This window comes from Atractosteus spatula, chromosome 4 (genome assembly GCF_055471065.1).
Source record: "Atractosteus spatula isolate fAtrSpa1 chromosome 4, fAtrSpa1.hap1, whole genome shotgun sequence".
Lineage (NCBI taxonomy): Eukaryota > Metazoa > Chordata > Actinopteri > Semionotiformes > Lepisosteidae > Atractosteus > Atractosteus spatula.
Window position 1 is genome coordinate 14,332,425 of NC_142709.1, and position 24,078 is coordinate 14,356,502.

At 41.3% G+C, this 24,078-nt stretch overlaps 1 protein-coding gene across 1 annotated transcript; it reads left to right on the top strand.

Moving 5' to 3' along the window:
• The first annotated feature begins 1,077 nt into the window (after positions 1-1,077).
• ppef1 (protein phosphatase, EF-hand calcium binding domain 1) lies at positions 1,078-23,640 on the top strand. Its single transcript, XM_088913379.1, has 17 exons — positions 1,078-1,275; positions 1,884-1,958; positions 4,756-4,883; positions 5,239-5,299; positions 7,556-7,725; positions 8,268-8,379; positions 9,596-9,642; positions 10,121-10,287; positions 12,608-12,644; positions 14,301-14,450; positions 14,814-15,128; positions 15,489-15,674; positions 17,275-17,417; positions 18,460-18,566; positions 18,863-19,026; positions 22,146-22,230; positions 22,507-23,640. Exons 1-17 carry the CDS (start codon positions 1,221-1,223, stop codon positions 22,698-22,700), a joined length of 2,196 nt encoding a protein of 731 aa, XP_088769505.1. The 5' UTR covers positions 1,078-1,220; the 3' UTR covers positions 22,701-23,640.
• Positions 23,641-24,078: the final 438 nt, after the last annotated feature.

Consider the following 24,078-nt stretch of genomic DNA (forward strand, 5'->3'; position numbering starts at 1 on the left):
GGTACTACATTATGTAAAAATAAAAAAACAGTCATCTGAATGTTTGCAAGGCAAGGGAGTGAACTAGTTCCTGGGGGTGACCACCTGCTTTTGTCTGTGGATGTTTGCATGTTCTAGAAAAATACAAGGATCACTTTTTTTGCTTGTATCCTGTGTGAGAGAAGCCCACAGTTCACAAGGAACACAGATGGAGTGGTTAATTAAGGCAGCGTTTCAAAGGCATGTTGTTTCACAAATGTAAAAAGGAACAGTCCTTTGTTCCTTTTGCGTTTACAGGTATACATAACATCAGAGAAACATGATTCTTTTTATATCCCAACATGAGTTTTTCTGTTTTCCCAGTGATGAGACAGAATACCAAGAAGTCATCAAAGTTTACCGCTTTTTGTGAATCTGTCACATCAGCAGTAGCACACCAATACACTATTCTTGTTTTTAACTCTAAACTTCAAACATAATAAAAAAGAGACCATTCTGTCTATTTTAATTCTAATTTATTTTTGTTGTTTCATAGAGGTGGTTTGCAAGCTGAATTTGAAATTGAAGTTGAAATTGATGATGTTTTGCCTGTGCCTATTTCATAAATGCACAAAACTGATCCAAAATGCCATGAATGATCCTGAGTTTTCTTGAACTAAACGTATAGGAAATCACAGTGAATTACCTCAGCGTCTTCTAGCACAGCATCCAACCAGGGATACATTATTGAAAACCAGTCCAGTAAAGTGAGAAGTGTCACATCTTGAGAGCCCTCTGGTTGTGCATGTGTAGTTTCTCTTCTTTTGAAACAGATTTGCGCTGAAGAGCTTGCAGTAGCAGAAGTCAGGCGGTCAGCATTGTAGCAGTGTTCACTGCGAAGCAGGAAGGAGAGGGCCCTAATAGTGGGTGCTGGGGGCTGTGACGTGGGCAGTGTGTGGTAATCCGTAAGGCTAAGAGTAGAACTGGCTCCTGGAGACCTGTAGAGGTTCGGTAATACCACTGTTTATTCCTCTGTGGCTTCTTTCTGTTTTTATCCGCTTGCTTGCTTGTTTGTTTTAGTTTGGCTCTGTCCCCAACTCTCTTTCCCTTTTTTTTCAGAAAGGTAAGCCAGGAATAATGTCAGCATGTGCCCGGTAGAGTATTAAAAGAGCCTGTTCGCCAGGCTTTGTGTGACAGGAGCCCTTTGTGAGCTCAGCAATGGCACGGGGCAGGATAAATGAGCACACGCCACTTCTGTAGTCATGGGCTGTGGCACCTCTGTTGCCACGGAGAGCCAGGGGAAGAAATCCGAGAAAGGTGAGTGCTGTTTTTGTTTTCAGATTGCTTTTTTTTTCCCCCTCTCTCCCTTTCGATATTGAAAGGCCAGGATCACAAAATGAGGCTTCTGCAGAAATTCATTCTGAATGAAATACAGAATATGGGTTGCCTCAGAATGTATCCTCCTGTCAGTAGAACAACATTTGCAATTTAAAAATATGTGTCAATAAAAGATTGGTACTACATAAGACTGCCTGCCAGAGGTGTTTAACTTTGCCGAATTTCTGAAGGTCTGTATTATGTGGAAAGAAAGTAATAGAAAATGGGCTGATGGTTTCAGTATATAAAGTCAAAATAGTCATTGGTCCAACAAAATATCAGAGACGTGTCATGAGACCATAAATGATATGGTAAGAGCTGATAAAATATTGTGTAAAATAATGTCAAATCAGCTTCAGCTTTTTCTAAGGAAGCCACAAGCATATTTGCAAAACTCTCAGATTCACGCTTCTTCCTTCCCACAGCTCTAATTTGTGTATTTAGCTCCTCCTTGGTTCTCCTTGTTGTCTCAGAAGTAGTTTTCGCTCCTCAGTTTCCCTCCGTATTCCTGTGTGTCCTATTAATTTTTCCTTTTCTTAATCCCCCAGAGCTGCCTTACAAATTCTTTTATTCAATTACTGCTCACGCAGAGGAGTCTACCAAGACTCCCTCTCCAGCTCTAGGTAAGATCCCCTCCCTCCAGCTGTTCTCCATTGGTCACTGCTTGGAATTACATGGTACAGTAGTGGGTTCTCCATGTCTTATGTAGAACATTTATCAATATTTTAGATTTACACAGCATACTTGTGCTCTCGGTGAACTCTGTATCTCTGTAGCCAGCAGCTATATCATGCTGCAACTTGCAACTGGCAGCCCACTGAAGCTAAGCAGGTGTGAGCCTGGTCAGTACCTGGATGGGAGACCACCTAGGGAAAAACTAAGGTTGCTGCTGGAAGAGGTGTTAGAGGGGCCAGCAGGGGGCACTCACCCTGCGGTCCATGTGGGTCCTAATGCCCCACTATAGTGACAGGGACACTATACTGTAAACAGGCGCTGTCCTTCGGATGAGATGTAAAACCGAGGTCCTGACTCTCTGTGGTCATTAAAAATCCCAGGGCGTTTATCGAAAAGAGTAGGGGTGTAACCCCGGCGTCCTGGCCAAATTTCCCATTGGCCTTCCCCCATCCCCATCTATGAATTGGCTTCATTACTCTGTTCTCCTCCCCACTGATAGCTGGTGTGAGGTGGGTGCTCAGTAGGAGACGCTCACCCCGCAGTCTGTGTGCGTCCTTATACCCCAGTATAGTGATGGGGCACTGTAGTGTAAAAAGGTGCCATCCCATTCAGATGAGATGTAAAACCGTGGTCATTAAAAATCCCCGGTCATTTCTGGGATTCAGGGTATTAATCCCAGTGTCCTGGCCAGATTTCCCCCTGGACTCTTAATAATCCCCTTCTATGAACTGGCATCTTTACTCAGTTCTCCTCCCCACTAACAACTGATGTGTGGTAAGTGTACTGGCGCGCTTTGGGGCTGCACATTGGTGATAATGTGCTTTGAGTGGAGTGTAACTGTAAGGATTATGCCCAGAGCTCCAGGCCTGTCTCAGTGGTCTGTGTATCATTGTCCCAGGCCCTGGTGCAACTGTATAGCTCTGCCTCCTCCTGCTCCAGGAAACCTGTAGATGCAGGTATTGACGCGATCCAGGGGATTTCCTCATGCTGCCGCAGGCTATCGCCGTAGGGTGCAGCTTGATTATATTACTGGGACCATCTAGGGCAATGGACTGTAGCTGAGATAAAGTACAGTACTGTATGTGTCCATCGCATATCCCTACCCTTATGAAACTGTACCATGGTAAATGAGTACTCCTTGTCATTTTCCCCACTCTGTTCCCTGGAGTATGCTACTCTTTACTTTGCTATGCCATGGCTTCACCATACATCTCTGTGCTTTACCTTGCTGGTACCATGATTTCATACTACACTCTACGTGGATTTCCCTGTTGTTTATACCACAGGGAATTTTCATGAGGATTTTTTATCTTCCTGCATAACACTAGTTAAAAACCTTGTCAGTTTTCATGTGCTTCCGAATGTATTAACGTTGCACGCAATACTTTTCACTCCACTGTACCGCTTAACAGTTTGCCCACTGAGCTCAGAGCCAGTCTGGAAAACACAAGGCAGTATCGCATCCTTAACAGAACACTAGTCCATTATACTGCAAATCCACAATTCCAAAAGCCTTTCGAAGGAGGGAGAAAATTGGGAAAACATGCAAACCTGACACAGATGTTAACCTTAACCTTGTCTGGAATAGAAACTATGACCTAGGAACTACAATGCATTGTTAATCACCATGTTGCCCAATTGCATACGTGAAAACAGTTATAACAATATAAAAAGCTTGCAGATCTATATCTGTGTATTGACACAATGAAGTTTAATTAAAGCTCAGTAGTAGAAGCCTTGGGACATAATCTATTCCATCTACTGTATATCCCTGTTCACTGATGGCCCTCTGTGAGTTTGCTGTATGTTAAACACTTTCAGAAGGTCTTTGGTGGATAGGTACATTAAATGCGTCCCAGACTATTTTATCTTTTCAGGACGTTAGCACCTGTCTTCCATTACTAAACACACTGTATACTGTATGGTAGTTGAGCAAATCAGATGAAGACAGCTAGTTATTTTTACTTATGATTAGCAGAGTATCGGGTGCAAAATAAATTTTAGTTATCCAGTTTCTTGTTTGCTCAGTTCACTAAAATGATAATATTTATTTATGTTGGAAAGGTTTAACAAGAGGAAAGCTTTATTTGAACACTCTTACTTTGCTAACTTTACAAGACAAGGGAAGCTACAGTTCTTCAAGCACATGCAAGGAGGAACCCTAAATTAGGCGAGAAAATATAATGCCATATAAAATTTGCTTTCTTCCCACAGTCCAAAGACATCCTGGTAGATCAATCGGCTTCTAGGAAAATTGGCCCTGGTGTGAGTGTGAGCGTGTTTGTGTCTGTGTCTGTGTCTGTGTCTGCCCTGCGATGGACTGGCATCCGATCCAAGGTGTATCTTGCCTCGCGCTCATTGCTTGCCAGCATAGGCTCTGTCTCCCCCGCGACTATGTTCTGGATAATGTGGTTAGAAAATGGGTGGATGGATGAAGTTTGAATACAGATTTGGAATTAACACAGTACATATCTGTCTCGCGTGCACTGTCATTAAGTTTATTGTGGTCGTAGAATCACATCATTGCATGTTCCATTATATTTTTTCTGGTCAGTCGGATCAGTGAAGTTCTCAAGCTGCTGCATGGTTTTTAAACAAGAGGGTGCTAAGCCAAAACTGAGAGAAGATCTGCACATCTACTGGCCCGATGGCTTCACTGTTGATCCCGTTCCTGGTCGGCAGTATGCAGTGCAGCTGGAAGCAGTGCTCTGACCGCCCGCTTTCTGCGTGATCTGTGCGTTACAGTGATGAAAGCAGCAGTCCTGATCCAGCGGTGGTACCGGCGCTACATGGCACGCCTCGAGATACGGCGGCGATACACTTGGAGCATCTTTCAGTCCATTGAGTATGCAGGGGAACAGGACCAGCTGCAGGTCAGTGAGGGGCAACAGCAGGGCCTGAGTCTCTGTGTGTCATGGGGTAAAGGAACCATGGGAGCTCCTTAACCACTTAAAAGAGAAAGAGTTATGCTTCACTTTACAAAAGGGTAGGTAATGTAAGTGATTCAGCAACTGGATGTTTGTCCTATTTTCTCTGGGTGTTTTTTTAATGAATCCAGTTGGCTGGCACACCTAATTCAAATCCAAAATGTGTGTCACAAGCCCATTGCCTTTCTTCTGCCCTGGTGTGATCTCCTGTCACCTCCAGGAGTTGAAGCAGCTGCTCTTACGTACTGTACATGCTAAAATAAATTCTAATTTTGGTCACTGGTTTTATTCCTTTTGGCAGCTATCCAGTTTCTTCAGTTTCATGCTGGACAACGTCACCCAGCTTGGTGTGAATGGCCCAGGTGAGTGTACTGTGGGTCTCTGCAGCACGGCCAGTGCAAGTGTTAGGAACATGCAGTGGAACTGTCTTGGGTCTCTTCTCTGTGAGCGGCTCTCTCATTGCAGTTCAATAGATGACATTTCACTGTCGAGCTCTTGAAGATCAATAGAGCACAGCAGGCCACTTTGGGTCCCTTGGTCCTCGAGGCTAGGTCTTCCATGTGGAGATTATGCCAGTGTGATCCATTGAAATAAGTGCACATTGCAGAAAAAAAAAGAGTAGTTTGACATTGAGGAGGCCTTGCCTGAATGTCAGTTAAGGGTAAACATTGTAGATCTTTCTAAAACTGCTGTAATTTTGCTGAAAAGTTTCATGGCTTTGTCTTGTTCCTGATCATAGCCACTAAATCTGGATTTTGCCAGTTCAGATTTACATACTTATTCAATTATTTTTGGTTTATTTTTGTTTAGCTCCAAGTTTGTTAGTACCTGATCATAGTTTATTTTTTTAATTGCAATGATATTCCCCTAAAGCCTAAAGCTATTTGGTACTAAGCTTGTAGATTTTTGTCACATGTTGTGAAGCTGTCATTCCTATCATTAAGTTTTGCTCCCATGGCCTAAGTGATGTATTAAATCTGTTAGGAAGTTATCAGGAAGAGAAATAGAATTATTGTTTCAGTGTAGTATGCAGTAAATGACCAATATTAGACAGAGCATTAGAATCATACTGCTTAATAGAGAGTAATGAACAGTGAATTGTTGGCTGTTTAGTACAGTCCTGTATATGCCTCTTAAACAATACTATAATATGTTTTCTGATATTGATATGAAGAGTCTTAGTGTCATAAGTGACAGTGGTTGAACTGCGTTCATGTTTTCTTTCATTAACTAAATGCACAGTAGCTTTTAGTAAAAACAAAGACGGGCCTTCCTCTATTCAGAAGATTGTTTCAGTTTTTAGCTCTAACAAAATGAAAAGATGGGCTTCATCCACATTTTTTCAGCCTCTCTTAAGCTGCTTTAAAAAAGAACATTACCTAAATAGAGAGGCGGTGTTGCTTAGCAACATGGCACGATACAAGTTTCATTGCTGGTAATACAGAAGGCACCATTATACTGTTGCTGCAGCTGCATTGTTATGTGCATAACTACTGTGTTATGCTATTATAACAGTTTGAAGACAATTATATTAATTGCCACTTCATTTGAACAATGGGTTTGAAAAATCCTTGCAAAACTGAAGGGATCATAGGTGCTAACCTGAACTGTCTGAATAAGTAATAATTCGTTGCAACATTTTTTAAAACTTTGTTGATGATTTTGTTTTGGGGTATATTTTATCTTCAGTGGTTTTTCATTCTTGAACGATATTGCATAAGTGTGGTAAAATCAAAAATTTAAAAACTAGGATACTGACTAGATGTGACACTAGCCTGTGATCTGTAGTGCCCTGAATGTTTCACCACTGTCTGTTGAAATGGCTGTGTTGTTCTGTATCCTGGCGTGGGAGGTTGGCAAGAGATTGTTCTATGCCTGTTTGCTTCTTGAGAAAGGAGGAGGGTGCTCGTGTGTATACTGTATCTCCACAGTGAGAGGGCTCTTCATATGCTGCAAATACAAGAGGCCCTACTGGCTGTTTACTGTTTGTTGGTCGAAGTACAAACAAGCCCGTTGGCTGGAAGGGAGGAAGAAGTGTGGGCTCATCAGCTCTCATTGGCACAACTGGCGCAACCACTCTGAGGAGCTGATCATTTACAGCCAGCACCAGTGTAGACACCGAAAGTAGCTCTGCAAATGACGACATGGAAATTAAAATTGATTTAAGCAACAGTCGTATGTTTGTAAATATTTTTCACGCTTTTTTCTCTTAAATATGAAACATGTCCAGAGTTCCAGTCTGTTACTTATGTGAACATTTGTGTTCGTTTTCCACCTGATAAGGCTCATAAGTTCCCAAATAGGAATTTACTCCACTCGGTCCCAGAAATGCATGGTGATCAAAGAAAAAAAACAACACACAAGCTCCACAGCTCTCTTCTCCCTCGGTGTCTCTCGGCTGGCACTCTCTTGAGTTTCTGAGTATGTATTGCTCTGTCAAAGGCACAAGACTGCATTTTTGTTCCCTTTTTAAAATAAAAAAAACGTGTTGCCTAAGTCCAGGTTTGTCGAGAAACGAACACAGTACTCTGGTATCATTGCCCCTTACTTTCTTGATTTAGTGAAATAAAAACCTAGATTTAAACATCATCATCACGTCTTTGGCTTCTCTTTCACAGATCTGATTTCCCACTTCCTGTGTCCAGCAGGCAGTGTGCTGACGGAGGAGGGGGTGCCAGTCCAGTTCGAGAAGATTGAAGTGCCAGACTCCTACTCCGGCCCTCGGCTGGCCTTCCCTCTCACTGTGGCTCATACCAACGCGCTCCTCAGTGCCTTCAAGAAGCAGCAGGTGCATGGCTGCAGCAGCACGTCCCCCTGCGCTGTGCTCGCAGGGTGCACAAATGACACCTGCAGTGCAGGAATGTGTGTGGGACAGCCTGTCTCGCTGCCGTCCTTTCACAAAGCACCATACAGTATATTGTTCTTGGTTCAGGACACGTGAGCAAATGAGCAAGATATGTAAAATGGCCTGCTGCCATTTGCTATATATTTGAATTGTACAGCAGATGTTTGTTGGAGTGATGAAGCAGTATTTCGGGCTTGCATATCATCATTTTTAGACATGTACACATGGTTCTTTGAACTGACTTACAGTAATTGTTTGTTTTAGAATAATGCAACACTGGAAATGTGAAAGTAGAAGGTTCATGTACAGTTGTTGTTGAGTTTTTTTTTGTCAAAATCTGAAGTGAACGTCATTTAGGTCAGTTAAAGCATTGCCCCTTGCAGTACATGCTATCAGCCATTTTCCTCCTAATGATGAAAAATGCAGTGCTCTGCTTTTGGTAGGAAGTCTAACCCCATCCAGGTCGCATTTTCCTTTCTTTTCAGACCCTTCATGCCCGATATGTTCTACAGCTGTTACACGAAACGAAGAAGTTCTTGAAACAGATGCCAAACATCATTCACTTGTCAACCTACACCAAAGAGATCACAATCTGTGGTAGGCTGCCCCTGTGGGCTCAGTCGCTTCTTGTTGGAACTGACACCCAGGCAATTGGCATGCGATCTCCGTTTTTTTACCCAAAAAATCTGTCATTTGGCCAAGAATTAAAAAATCAGAAAGTACAATTCATTTTGAGTCTGCCAGAGGTTTGTTAGTCTTGTGTTTAAATGATGAGCAGAATCAAATGTTTTTCCTGTACCACTCATTGAACAAATCCTTAAACTAGTTACAATAACAAACGTTCGGCTGAAAATATCCTCTCCTTCAAGGTCAGCATTATTAAACGTAATGAAGTGTTTAGTTAGAAGATCTCCATCTTTGATGAAGCTGCTGAGTGCAGGAGATCAGAATGTTTATTTGCAGTTTGTGTCAGATAGGTACTTGAAATGATTTTGTGAAAGTGTATTTGTTTTGAGAGCCTGGTTTATTAGCTGTCTTCAGCAGGCTTAAGATGCAGTGACTGTAACCATAGACAAGGAAAATTTAATAATTGTTATTTAATTGTTATTTAATAATAACAATACGTAGAAATATTCTAATGCCCTGGCCCGTTCCCCAAGTGGTTGAAAAAAAGGCTGAATTGTTGTGCCAGCAGAGACAGGGAATGTTGGCATCTGCAGATAATGCCACCCTTTTCTCAGCTGTTGTTTTTGCTTTTAGTGCAGAACCAACAGATTGCTGAGGAGCCGCCACAAGGCCAGTGTCAGCCATGTTAAGTCACCAACGTTGGCGATGATGTCCAACACAAGACCTCGTCGTGCCATGTCCATTTTCTGGTTAATTTGGCCACTTTGTTGCTGCTGAGGGGAGGGTACTTTTAAAAGCTCCAGGGTCTATGGCTGTTCATTTTTCACTGTTCCAGTAACCTTGCTGGAGATTAACAGACAGAGAGCGGTGAGACCCACTGGAACAAAACACTAGAATCTGCACGTTCTGAAGACTTGACTTTGCCTTAGACTGCAAATAGGCTTTCTGAGACTCCACCAACAGCCAGCTGTGCTGTCTCCGCCGGAAGTCTCAAACACACCATTACTGTCATATTTCCAACTTTAGAAATAGATGTAATCTTACTGGAGACCTGTGATTTATTTACAGTCTTTTATATTAACTTTACACTTGTGGTTATAGAATCACCCCTAATATGGAAACAATGTGTAATAATTTCATGCTGTAAATTTCAAAATCTTTATTGTTGTATTTCTCTCCCCCTTAGGTGATTTACATGGCAAACTGGATGACTTATTGCTTATATTCTACAAGGTAAATATTTAATTGCTCCTTAAAGCTGGCGAGCTGGGTGCAGGTTGACTGGCGTTCTTAATTACTATGGACAATTTGCCCGTTTCTAGCAGTTTGTGTCTTCTGTCTTTTACACTGTAGCCATCATTCAGGAAGTGCCATGTCAGGTTTTTTTTTATGAACCCAAGGTTTCATAAAAAACTTTTGTCTTGATTAATGCACTATGTGGTAAAATAGAATTTTAGACATTTTGATCTTTTCAAAGATCAAAGATCAACATGATGATCAATAGAGTCAATAGAGAAGGTGAAAGAGATTTAATTTATAGGTACAGATGCATAGATGTATACACCTGTTCAATCTCCTGTCTTAGTGATTAAGGTGAAAGTGCTTGTAATCACAGATAACTTCATTACTATTAGTACCTACAAGTATGCTAATTAAACCTGATTTAAAGACCATTTTATATATATTGTTTTCTTTCAATTTCTGTGTACAGAATGGTCTTCCTTCAGTTGAAAACCCATACATCTTCAATGGCGATTTTGTCGACAGAGGAAAGAAGTCGATGGAGATAATCATTATCTTATTCTCCTTCCTTCTGCTTTATCCTAATCACATGTACCTGAATCGGGGAAACCATGAGGACTACATAATGAACCTGAGGTAGAGCCCGTCCTGGGGTCCCGCTGGGTGAATGAAGTGGTTTAGCAAGGGAGCGTCTCACACAGTGAAATAATCTCTGTGGAACAGAAGTTTAGCTTGACAGTAAAGCCTGCGTCGCACTACATGACTCGACGCGACTTCTAGTCGAGAGCATGTCAAATTTAACAACTGCAGTTGCTGAATCTCGCTGCCTCTTCTGTCCTAGAGAGTCAAATTATACGACTAAGAATCGCAGGGGGAGACTAATTACACGATTCCCTCACGACTTTTCATAGCAGTTCCAAATCTCGTATTGCGCCGCGAAAATACCGCGAGGTCGCCTCGTTTTGGCAGCCAATCAACGTGGAGCACGCCGGAATAAGAAGGGGAGCACCGCACGAAAGTAAACAAACAAACAACAAACAAGAAAACATCGAACAGATCTGTGCTGGCTCCAAAGTTTGACGAGCCTCTCCTCCATTCGCACAGTCCAAAACACTCGCTTTCCTTCTTTCCTTGCAGCCGCATTGTATGCGCTGTACTTCCGGTTGAGCGCTCAGTGGCTGTTGACTGTCGCAGACACAAGAGCCCACCCCTGCGACTTGCGACTCGCTACGAGAAAATCAAACCAGTTCGATTTTGTCGTAGCGAGTCGCAGAGAGTCGGAGGGGCTGTTAAGAGCACTCTGACTGAGTCACTGGGGGTTTCACACTACACACCTGATGGTAACGGGCGTGCGTGCGCTGCGACTTTCTACAACTCGCTGTGATTTTCTTACGGTTATGTAAATGAAGGCTATCCTAGGAAAAGTCGCGTAGTGTGATGCCAGCATAATAATAATTTAATAATAATTGCTTACACTTATATAGCGCTTTTCTGGACACTCCACTCAAAGCGCTTTACAGGTAATGGGGACTCCCCTCCACCACCACCAATGTGCAGCCCCACCTGGATGATGCGACGGCAGCCATAGTGCACCAAAACGCTCACCACACACCAGCTATCAGTGGGGAGGAGAACAGAGTAATGAAGCCAGTTCATAAGAGTGTCAGTCTTTCCCGTCTTCTCCCGGTTTAGTGCAGCACTGAGCACATGTCACTGGCAGAAACAGTATGGTAGCCTACTGTATGTGGTTAACCCAGGGCTCATATGCCATTTCACATTCTGTTCAGCGCTGCTTGTCTGGATAGGTTTTGCAAAAAGGGTTCTGACGGAGAAAATGTGCGATGAATTCCTAATCAAAGTGAGGACAAATTGCGTATGCATAGTGGCTAAACTTTTATTTTACTGCTATTCTACAGTATGCCAGTAGCAAATCACTTTACATACAATAGTCCCATCTGTAGAATTTCGAAAAGCTAATTATGTCTGAAAGAAACTACATAAAGCTAATAATAAAACAAAAAGCAATAACCTTGGCTGACTTTAAAACCAACTGTCATTTGGTAACTCGTCATTTGTGGGCTGCAGCATGAACACGCTTGGCAAAATGTATTATCAACATTAATCTAAATAAGTGGTGAAATAAGACTGAAAATATAAAAACAGTATTTGATTTCTAAACCAGAGGGGTACCATTTCTAAAATGATTAAAATTCAGTGTTGTTTATTATATCAACTTTTCAGCTGTACCTCCCTGACAAGCCTTTCATCTTTGGCAATTAAAGCTCTACTTTGAGTTGGAAAAGAACAATCAGAAATTATAAAGAGGTTTTGAGAGGTTTAATTATTGTAGCCAAGCAGCTGGGTCTCTGCCACAGATGGCTGTGTCTTTGAACTCCTGCAACCCCATTATGTTAACAATACCCTGTTAAAAAACAGCCGTTTAAACTGCAGAAATGTCAAAACAGAATGTTTCCGAGTTCCATGGAATTGTGCTTTTATGCACTGGTTCCTTAAATTTCTACTGGAAATTAGAAATAACATTATCCTTATTTTTTTCAGTTTGATTGTGTACATCCCTTTCTCAGCGCAGTCAGTTAAGACACTCCAATGACGTCTATTTACCATGCATTTCCATAATTGAATCTTATGTGTGGCGTAATTAATAGACTCCACAGGTTATCAAGTGGATGTAGATCTACAGGGATAAATTACACACCTGGAGTACAAATGCCTGTCCTATCACTGAGTGCTCATTTTGTGAAAAAAAAAGCCAGTGGTACTATTTAACAGGCCGACAATGTTACATACAGTAGCATTTTTTTTCGCTTATTGAAATTCATTCGATCTTCTCAAATAGCAGTGCAATAAGACATGAGGAAATAATGTGTTATAGTCATAGCATAGCAGTAACACTTTACATTATGTGTCAGTTACAGAGGTATTTCTGTCATTGCAGGTATGGCTTTACAAAAGAAGTTATGCAGAAATACAGGGTAAGGCTCATTTTTAATACAAGGTATAGCAATCTAGTTTTGCTGATATTCTGAATTTAATTTCTATTTTAAATGCCATTTGTTTCTATTTAGTAATTAGTTCATTTTTTCCTGGTAGGAATTGGCAGTTATTTTCTACTTTGAAAGCTCCAGTTGTTTACCAGTTCCCCCCCCACACACGCACACTTTCCTCTCTCGGAGGCTCGTGCATTGTCTGACATGCGCTATGAGCTCCACAGCGCCTCACAGGAGAGTGAGCTCCGACTGGAGGAGCAGCATGTCTTTCACTGACCTCATGCAAAGATCGCAGCTGGCTAATGTCATGGCACAGGATTTGACCAAAGTTCGGACCAAAGTGCCCAGCTTGTGCTCTGAGCAAAGGTCCTCTCTGTTTCGGTCTCTAGGGAGCCCCCGCGAGTTTTCTTAAAAGTTTTGGTCACACACTTGTTAATCCTTGAAGTGTTTTCTGCAAAACCACTAGGTGGTGTGCAATTATTTATTTGAATTATTCTTATTTTATTTTGATTGCAGTTTCTGAAACAGCTCTTTCACTGTCTAGTCATCAGGACTCCTTTCAAGCACTGAAAATTGTTATTTGGAGACCTGGTGGACCAGCTTCTGGGAGGCATTCAGTGCCAGTAATTCTAAATATAATTATACTCTGTGCCTACTGTACAAGTTGAATAAAGCTTCAGTGAATCAGTCAAGAGCTCCATCCAGTGGGATACTGACATCACTACAGTACTCGCACTCAGCAGCAATCACCATGGCCTTCTTTGATTAATAGGCTTCTTTCTAAATATGATACTTACAAAATGCCTTCCATGTTTTTTTTTTGCATAAGCTGGATTCACATTTTAAGTCAACATAAAGAATGCTGTTTTATGTTCTTTTATCATCACAACCACTTTCAATAACCGTTTATCCAATTCAGAGTCACGGTGGACCGGAGCCTCACCTGCAGAGCTCACATTAAGTGCAAGGCAGGATACACCCTGGATGGGACCCCAGTCCATTGAAGGGCACACACAGACATTACACACACACTGACATCAGGGGCAATTTATAGAAACCAATTAACCTGCCAGCATGTCTTTGGACTGTGTGAGGAAACTGCAGAACGTGGAGGAAAGCTACTTTAACAAGAGGAAAACAGGCAAACTCCAGACACATAACATCCAAGGAATTGAGCTCAGGGCTCCAGTGCTGCAAGGCAATTTCCTTTCATATTTTTTAGATGATTTGATGATTCATAGTAATTCATAGGGGGTAGGGAGGTTTTTGTTTTGTCTGCATTTTTCTGTATTTTGCTGAAAACGTTCTTGATATTGCCATGGGTAGGTTTTTACTCAAGACTTAATTCTGAAGGCTTATTTATTATTATTTTATTCAAGATCTAATTCTGCAAATTATCTGCAAAGAAAAACATGTAATATTGTTCCTCTTTTTCAGCAGTTTTGCATTATAAATTATTAATTAAAGGGAAGCCTTTCGTGTTGAATGTATTGCATTACTAAGAAGTGTCAGTAGCATATTAAGCTTCTTGCTCCAAGATTCATTGTACAACGGAGGCATTTAAGATACTTTCCACTGCTCCTTTTCTGTGGTATTTCTGGCCAATGCACTGCAAGTAAGGTAAGTTAATTTCTATTGCAGGCCCATGGGAGGGATATTTTGCAGATTCTGCAAGATGTCTTCAGCCTGCTTCCAGTAGCAACAATAGTTGACAATAAAGTCCTGGTTGTTCATGGGGGCATTTCTGATATGACAGACCTGGATTTCCTAAGCTCCATAGAAAGACAGAAGGTGAGCATCTGTCAGGAACAATATGTTGTTTGTGCTTTTGTTAGAGCAGGTTCAGTTATCTGTGCAAAAAACAGCTCACCCTTTATGCTAATTTCTCAAACTAACCTCCAGTTTGCAAAGGAACAATTAAAGGTTTATTCAGTGCTGAAAAGAGAATAGAAGAAACACAACGTTTCGTCTTTGGTGCCTTTTTTCACACCCGAAGAAGGCTCCACAGACGAAACGTTGTGTTTCTTTTCTTCTCTTTTCAGCATGGAATAAACCTCTACTTGCTCCTTTACAGCCTACGCACGCTGACGTAGCTACCCACCTGAACTACTTTAACCGTCAGTTTGACAATTTCCTGTCTTCCTGCTATTGCAGTTCAAGTCGGCACTCAGGCCTCCCAAGAGGAGCTTTGATCACAGTGAGGAGAGGGACCACTACCAGGGCCAGTGTGCTGAGACCCGGGGGAGCCCAGCCCCCAGACGGAGAAGAGGCCAGCTACCCAAGCAGAACAGCAGCTCCTCTTCGTCCTCATCTTCCTCCACCTCGGCGCCCTCTCCTGCCCCCTCCACCTGTCGATACAGGAGCCCCGCTCCTGAGCACTATCCCCACATTCTGGAGCTGCCCTACCTGGACTCCGATGTTACCATCTTTCGCAAGGCAGCTCAGAGAGAGGAGCTGGAGTGGAAGCAGGTAAGGACAACAGGCATAACTTCACACAGCGTCCTGCAGACTAATGATAGCCTGTACGTCTGTGAGCTGCTAGTTAGGCCTGAGACCAGTGTCTGTCCCCCAGATTTTATTTATTTATTATATCTAATAAATACGTGTACTTTCTGATTGTGAATATGAATCATGTAGACTTCACTGGTCATAATTTAGTAATCATGACAGCAGTAATAACACATTTTATTTTAGCTGATGACCAAATAAGAACTTTTGGAAAAACTCACAGCCTCAATAAGTTTTTTTTTAGGAAAATGTCATTTTTAAAATTTGGTCATGGCGAAATTTTGAAAGCCCCTGCTGATTTTCCGACCTTCTCTTGTGAAGATTGTCGACTTGCTCTGGAGTGACCCCAAAAGCCTGAACGGCTGCAGTCCCAACACTTTCCGAGGGGGCGGCTGTTACTTTGGGCCTGACGTGACTCAGGGGCTGCTGAAGAAGCACAGGCTGAAGCTGCTGATTCGCTCTCACGAGTGCAAGCAGGAGGGCTATGAGCTGTGCCACGATGGCAAGGTACAGCACAGCCTGAGTGCCTGGCTCCTCCAGATACCAGCAACACTTCGGCATCTGCAGGATCCACTGTATTGGCTTCCACTGTCGTTTTCTTTACACTTGTTTCAGTTCTGAACATGTGGCATGCTGTTGTGAAGGATTATTAACAGGTTTCCTATACTTTTCTTGTATAGCTTTTCTAGTATAGCTTGAAAACAGTGCAATGGGTACATACTGTATCCTTTTACAAATTAGGGGCAGCTAAATAAAATGTACCTGAGCTGTAGGTAAAATCTGAGGCATGTGAGAAAAGGCATACGCTTATTATTCCCTGGCACAGCCCTGCTGAAAAACTGATTAAATCAGAGTTAATCTTTCATCCATCCATCCATTTTCTAACCTCTTCACCCAATTCAGGGTGGTGGGGGAACTGGAGTCTATCCCAGCAAGCAAATGAGCAAAAGGCAGGATACATCCTAGACAGGATTCCAGTCCATCTCAGATGCAAACACACATACTCACACTAGGTCCAGTTTTCCTAAAAGCCAGTTAAGCTACCAGTATGTTTTTGGGCTATGGGAGGAAAACGGAACAGTGGAAACCCACGCCAACATGGGGAGAACATATTCCTGAACTGAACCCAGGGCTCCAGCTCTGCGAGGCAGCAATGCTAACCACTTTGCCCCAGAGTTAAACTTGTCAAAATGATATGTTAACCTATTACACAACTGCACTATCTATACAACACATTACACAACTCTTGCACGTTGCTCTGCAGCATATACTGTACAGTACAGTATGTACAAGGCTATGCGTTTCAGAGGGCTGTGTCCTACAGAGCCAGAGACCTAGTATGCTAGCCTGTAACATGAAACACTATACAGCACCTTAACAAGCGACCACGAGAAATAAAAACCTGCATTCTAATGAATAAATCAGCACTAAATCTCCCTTACTACAACAAGGATTCCCAAAAGCGAATTACAATCAGTCTCGCTATTCTAAAGATGCATAAACAAATTAGAACATTTTTAGTCTTTGGATTTCACTACAAAGGAAACCAGAGTTTTTAAATGGGACCATAAGCTCTCTGAAACAAGTTTCAGATTACTCAGCCAGAGTCTGGTCTGATCAGAATAAGGTCCTTTCGCAAGGCATACAACAAGTAGAGGGGGGTGATAATTTTCCTTCTTCTCTGTTTGTCCTCTCTATTTTTCTATTTCTTCTGTTCTTCTCTGTCTCTCTATTTTTGGGTTAGGAGGGGAAAATGACTTAGACTTAGAAGACTCTAATGATTTACCATGAAGGTAATTAACCCCAGTAATTCTGTGGAAAACCCCTTTAATAATTTGTGTTTACCTGTCTCTTAGCTCAGCTGTAGCTCATAAACACCTCTACGATTTTCCCATTGTCCCAGACTTCATCAATAAGGCTTTGAGAAGTGCCTTATCTTACAATAAGATGTAACCTGCAAATGTAATAGATTTTATGACCCACTCCTGAATATTGGAATTGTAACAATATGCAGTAAATAAGCTTTAGAGAAAAAAGAAATCAGATCCATTTACTGCTGTACATTTTGTAGCTGTCTTGAAAGTGTTTTTTCTGATGTTTTTTAAAGGTAATCACAATTTTCTCAGCCTCCAATTACTATGAAGAGGGCAGTAACCGAGGGGCCTACATTAAACTGGGACCTGACCTTGTGCCTCGTTTCTTCCAGTATCAAGTCAGCAAGAGTACCAGGAAGATGACCCTCCAGCAGAGGTAATTGTGGATTGGGGGTATTTTATAAAGCTGTACAAATTATATCAATACTGTTTACCACCAGAAAATCCTTTTTAATTTAAATTACAATTTCAGTAAAGGTTGATCACCGAAATTGTTAAATGTGTTTTCTGAAAAAATCATCTATTTCTTTACAATTTTTACTTATAAGCTCTTTTAATAAACAGTGCTGTACAATAGCACACTAGTAATACACACAGCAGAAATACAAATCTGAACATGCTAGCTACTGTAATTGTCTTCTAGAATGAGCTGTTTGGGTTTGTAAGCATCTGAGAAATTCTTTATTGCACATGTTTACTTTTCCACAAAATTTCACAAATTGAAGTAATTGCATCAAAGTGTTTCTCTAACAGTTAACCCAAGCATAGTCAATATGTGTTGGAGAATAGGGTCGTCAAAAGTGTGCAACCAAACAACAATTTAAATTAACAAATTTGAAAACACAACAACAAATTCAAAACAAATTTAGAAATTTGAAATCCAAAAACACCACAACCTAAACTCTAATTTCCTTTACAGTTCTGCGGCTCAGTGATTCAATTTTCCTCAGATCAGTCATGTACAACTATGTACTGTAGTACAACACATCTATACAAATTGCAGACACGTGTTACAATTTAACTGGTGGAAAGTAGTTTTCTAAACTGAGTAGAAAATACACACTAAATGTTAGCATAAAGAAATGTTAAACCGAATAGTTAATTAAATTTGACTCTGGTCTCTTGCTCATTCTTGTGCTCTGCTTCCTTCTTGTTCTGTTATAAATGCAATGCATTTGACTTCGAAAAGAATGTTCCATCACATATCTCTTCCAGTTTGGTGTTAATATACTCCAATCATTTTTTTGCATTTTTTTTTGTTTTGTTTTCTAATTGTTTAGTTTTGCACTTGATGGCCACTGGTGGAGACCTATGGAGAGACCCATGTGTGCTCATGCTTGGAGAACTATTTTGAACACTGGTTTGTGCAGTAGATCAAGCTAACGCAATTTGTGCTCCTGTCTCTTCTTTCTACACAGAGTTAGTGTGGCTGAGGGCTCAGCCCTGAAGTCTCTGAAGGAGAAGCTGTATGCCCATCGATCTGATCTGATCTCCGCTTTCCAGCAATATGACAGAAACCTCACAGGTTGGCAGAAGCTCCAGGTGTTCTTTATGTTCTATAAACAGAAGCCTAAACCTTTTTCACGCAGCTTTCTCAGCTTGCACGGTGCTTGAGATATTTCCTGGAGATACTAAGCTAATGATTGTTTGAAATTGTTTGTTGTAGCATAGTGAAATTATTAGATAGCCCAGGAAATTGTTTCCTGCAATTCAGTGGCCATAATTCAGTGCCACAAAGCGTCTCACGATGGGCCCTGCCACCAAGCTGAGAAGTGTTCCACTCTGACGAGCCTGTTTTCCTGCTGTGCATCCTCTCGTCAGGTCGGATCTCTACCAGCGACTGGGCTCAGGCAGTCGAGTCTGTGCTTCACCTGGACCTGCCCTGGCGGACCCTGCGCTCTCGGTTGGCGAGGACGGCTCCTGACGGGACTGTGGAGTACCTGTCCTGTTTCGAGGATCTGCAGATAGGGGAGCCAAGCAACGAGGTGAGAGCCCCTTCAGTTCTAGAACTTCAGTCATGTAAATGAGTGAGACCTCTCTGACAAACGTGCTACCACGGAAAGGAAAAACAGAAGCTTGTTCTGTTCTTTCAGGTGACAACAGTGTCCATCTCCACAGACTTCACATTAATTTTACCTCTGGAACAACAAATGAGAAAACATATTCACATGTGTGTTGCATATATGATTGTGTGTGATTTTAGTCTAATGTTATATTCTCATACTGAGCATTGAGAATCTTGTGTACTTTGTATGCAAGAAACTCCTTCAGGTTCTTTTAAACAGTGAGAATTCATTGCATATAAGTGCACGTTTGATGGCTTTAGTCAGACCATGTTGATGTGAGAAGTATTCCTTTTAAGGAAACCTCCTCTAGTAGGAAATTAACACACCAATTAAATAAACCCCATACAGTTTCACACTGGCTTCCACTAATCTGATGAATTTCAGAAAAGGTCACTGTTCAGTCAGGTACATACGGTAGCAGTATGATTTAATTTATTTGTCTCTCAGTTATTAAGGAATGTAAGTGAACTTGATAACGATAACATTCAGTCCATCAGTTCTTCTCATATTCCTTCACACTGAGTGAATTTGATTTATCACAACATCAAGCCCAGACTTGAACGTTTCTAGGGTGTTGTGGTCTGGTCATGTGCTGGAATGCATCATGCATTCCAGGCATTAATACCTTAATGCATAATAAAGACTTTTCTAATATTAGTGCAGAGCTGGCTTTTAACCAGTTTCCAGTTTGTCCCTGAATTTCCGTGGCTATAATCTCTGTGGCATGGAGATTTCCAATCTAAAAAAGTAACAGCTCGATTCTCATGAATTATAATGTGAAGTTTGAATGTGTTCTCAATGGAATTAGATGCTTGGTCAAGAGCAGTCCTGATGAGATTTTAAAAGTCCTTCAATGAGAGGAAAAAGCTGGATTCATTCGCAGAATGTCATTTCCTTTTCTGCTGGTTTTCTTCCAAAAGGTATCTTGTCTGCACGGTAAAGGGTGAGAAGAGTTCCACTAAGCTGAAGACTGCTTCTCAAAAAATATGTGCAGGAAGTCTCACAGATTAGAAATCCTGTCGAGACTTAGACAGGAAGAAATTTACTGTGCTCACCCATATTTTGTAGTTGCAGTGCTGAATATTTGTTGATGTGCAGTTAGGTCGACAGAAGTCCAGTGGTATTATTTCCCCCTGTATTGGATAAAGTGGTTAAAAATGGATGGAAAATAGATTAATAAAGACCATTGTTTTGACGGTTGCTTTTAATGCATACTTTTTGGTCCATTAATGTGATTTTCTATTACTTCTCTTAGGTATTTTGCATATGTAGTACTGTGTAATAGTTTTTTCAGCAGCATTTATCAGTAGACTGTTATTATTACTTGAATTGCAATGGTTCTGTGTCTTGAATAGATGTTGAGAGTGATTAATCAACTACTACGCCAAAATTCTTTTCCTGCTGTGTGCTTTCTAATTCTAGACCTCCCATGCAAATACAAAACTGCATCTACTAACATTGAATTTCACTTGCCATGTACTGTATGTGCTTGCTTCTACATCCTTTTCAAATCTTCCTCTCATAACCTAATTTTACCTTCATCATTGGCCAATCCCACACAGAATGCAAACTGGACTAATTTGTTACTGAAACCTCTATCAATATCATCTGCATACATGCAGAAGAGCAGCAGTCCTAGCTGTGAGCGCAGCTGCCCTTTGCACATTGCCCAGCTCAGATGTTTCCCCTCTTACTAGTAATCTCTGCATCCTATCATGTATCCAAGCTGGAATTCACCTGTTTGGTGCACAATTAACTCCCAAAGCTTCATGTTTAAGAATGAGTCACACGTGTAGCTGGGATTTCAGAAAAAGCCTTTTACAATGTTCCCCACAACACTGTAAGAATTATAAAAGTATGCACTTTTGGCATGTACTTTCCTGTCCCATGCTTTCTCTCCAATAACAAATCAGTAGGCTACATCTGTAAAAAGCAAATGTCTGCATCACAGCTGGTGCTTACTGTCTACAATGAATGGCCTGGCCTTAGTATGTGAGCAGTATTTCAAGCTGCAGCCAGGAAAACTCAGAAGAGTGACAGGATTGTTTTCTGGTTTGCATGTTAAAATGCATTTTATGGCTGTCCTTTACTTGGCTATTTAATTACACTTCTTTCTGAACTTTTGAACAGTTACACATAATCATTCATAGACAAGGTGCTTGATCTATTGCCCTCTGTTGTCTCTTTTTCAACCCATGAGGGACACAAAACAGACAACAGTGAAATATACAAGGCTTACTGCAAGACCAGTACAGTATATAGAACAGCTGGAATTTCATTTAAATTGATAGGACATAGAACACCTGCTCAAGCACACTTGTTTTTTAAAGAGTTTAAGGTTTATAAACTTTCTATATCTGCTTTATGGGTGACATAGAAGTTAGTGCTGCTTCCTTGTAGTTCTTTGGTTGTGGGTCTGATTCTGGAAGGGGGTCCTTTTGTGCTGAGTTCTCAAGTTCACTTGTGTTTACACAAACTGTTTCCTTGCACCTTCTCAGGACATACTGGGCAGGTTGATCAGTGTCTTTAAACTGTCCCTGTATATATACAGTAAACTTGTGTGTATGTCATGTCATGTCATTTGCCAAACCGCTTTATACCATACGGTGTCGCAGGAAGCTGGAGCCTACCCGGCAAGCAACGAGCGCAAGGCAGGGTACACCCTGGATGGGGCGCAGGGCAAGTAAAGGCCAATCATACTTGGGGACAATTTGGAGGCCACAGTAAAGACCGAGGGGGAAAATTTGGCCCGGACACCAGGATAACTCCCTACTCGTACTGACCAGGCTCAACCCTGCTTAGCTTCAGTGGGTAGCCAGTTGAGAGCTGCAGGGTGATATGGCTGCTGGCTTGTGTGTAGGTGTTATCTGCAGAAAAACTAGTATGCTGCCCACGGTGTAGCTCTCTCCTTGTGCCCTGTGCTTCCAGGATAGGCAACGGTATACTAAGATTGAATTTCTTCTCAATGTGATAAAAACAAAACATCATGTCTCCAAAGCTTACATCACTGACGTGTCTTGTTGTGTTTTTTTAAACAGGTTACCCCTAACCTCATGGAGACTCTGTATAGATATCGCACTGACCTGGAGATAATATTTAATATTATTGACAAGGATCACTCAGGTAAATTTAATTGATAAATATGTTTGGCAAGATATGAGGTATGATTGCACTTAGGTATCAGATGATTATTTCCAGTGTTTGTTCTGTTGTAAAGACTGCTAACATCTTTCTAGATTATTAAAAGTTGCATTACAGGTGCAATTGTCAAATTTCCCTTTTCCAGCGCCTTCATCAGCAAACCTTTTCCTGTTTATAATAGTATAAAGTGCTCTGTGTGGCTTGACACATCTCTATAAATCTGTACAGCAGCCTTGTGACCTGTGGCATGTCTCCTAGGATTGATTTCCATCGAGGAATTTCGCCAGACCTGGAGACTGTTCAGCTCCCATCTTGGCATCGACATTGATGACGGAGCCATCGATGACCTGGCGCGCAGTATTGACTTCAACAAAGATGGCAGCATCGACTTCAATGAGTTTCTGGAGGCCTTTCGTGTGGTCCACAAACTGGACACCAGGGAGCACCGGTGATGGGGCACGGTGCTGTTTAAAGACATGTAGGGATGTACATTTGTAAATGGGGAAAAAAGATAAATGCTATTGAATAAGGGGGTGCGTGCTCTGAGTAGAGAGGAGAAAGCAAAACACGAATGGAAATTGCTTAGTTGACTGGAATGGAGTGGGAACTCAATTAAAAGGAGAGTAAAACTAAGGTTGAACCACATGCTAACTGTTAAATTTCTGGCAGAAGTTTTGCAAAAATGGATTTTAAACATGGTAAGCAACAGACTGAAGTCAGTCACCTGCATATCAGTCTGTGAAGAATGTGAACTTTGCTCCACTCTGTCCTGCACAATAGAACTCCTCTGTAAGGTCCTGCACAATAGAACTCCTCTGTAAGGGAAGATCATGTGAAAAGCAGGATACTATTTACAGGACTGAAGATTTAATGCTGCCAAGAGTCGTTTAAATGGGAAGAATAAAAATGATAAGCAATATTTATTCTGTCAAAAGTACAACAAGCAGAATCAATAATAACTAATGAAGACAACTTGCAAAGGAATACTAACCTGAAAAGATTATTTTCTGTGCAGTAGAATTAATCTTTGGAGTTTTATTTAAGTAAGGAGCCAAATGATGAACAAATGACTATGTACATACAGTATGAAACAGGCATACAGTAATTGTCTGCTTTTCCTATTTATTTCAATTCACAACAAACACAACAGATGTGACTGAAAATTATATGCAGATCCACGGCCCATCACCCAGACAGCGGTATACATACGGAGCCGATATTTAAGCCTCCACATGGGTGAATCTTGGAATATCAAGTTGTTAATTGAGTTGCCTTGTTATATTGGTAAAACCAAAACAAAATCTGTAAAAGACTAGTTTGCAGTGTAAAGCAAAATATTAAAACAGTCTAAAAAGCCTCCACAGACAAGTCTTGATTAAAATGGTGAGAGCTGGAAAATGAGAAGAGCCTCAGAAGTCTTTTTTAGAGGTCAGGATAAGTGCCACCCTGAACCAATGAATTCTAACAGTCCCCTCCAGGCTTCAATCTGCTAAGTTTCAGTGTGTCTTCTAAACATGCGGAAAGTGAAACATGGGCAAAATGAAATGAAAAAATAGGCACATAATGTTTAATGTTTCATTCTGAATCTGGCCTCAGGAGGTTCCATAACATGGTCAACAGACTTGGTGGTCCTGCTCCGAAAACGATCTTTCTGAAATGAAAGAGTCTGAATCTCAGATAATAAGGTTGACCAAACATGCCTGCAAACAGCCTTAAAATGCATTCCATCTGCTGAGATACAATATACTGTACATACATGACATGTTTATGTTGGCTGTTTTTTATTTAATTTGATCTTGATTTTTATGTGGGTTTTAACAAAGTCCCTTT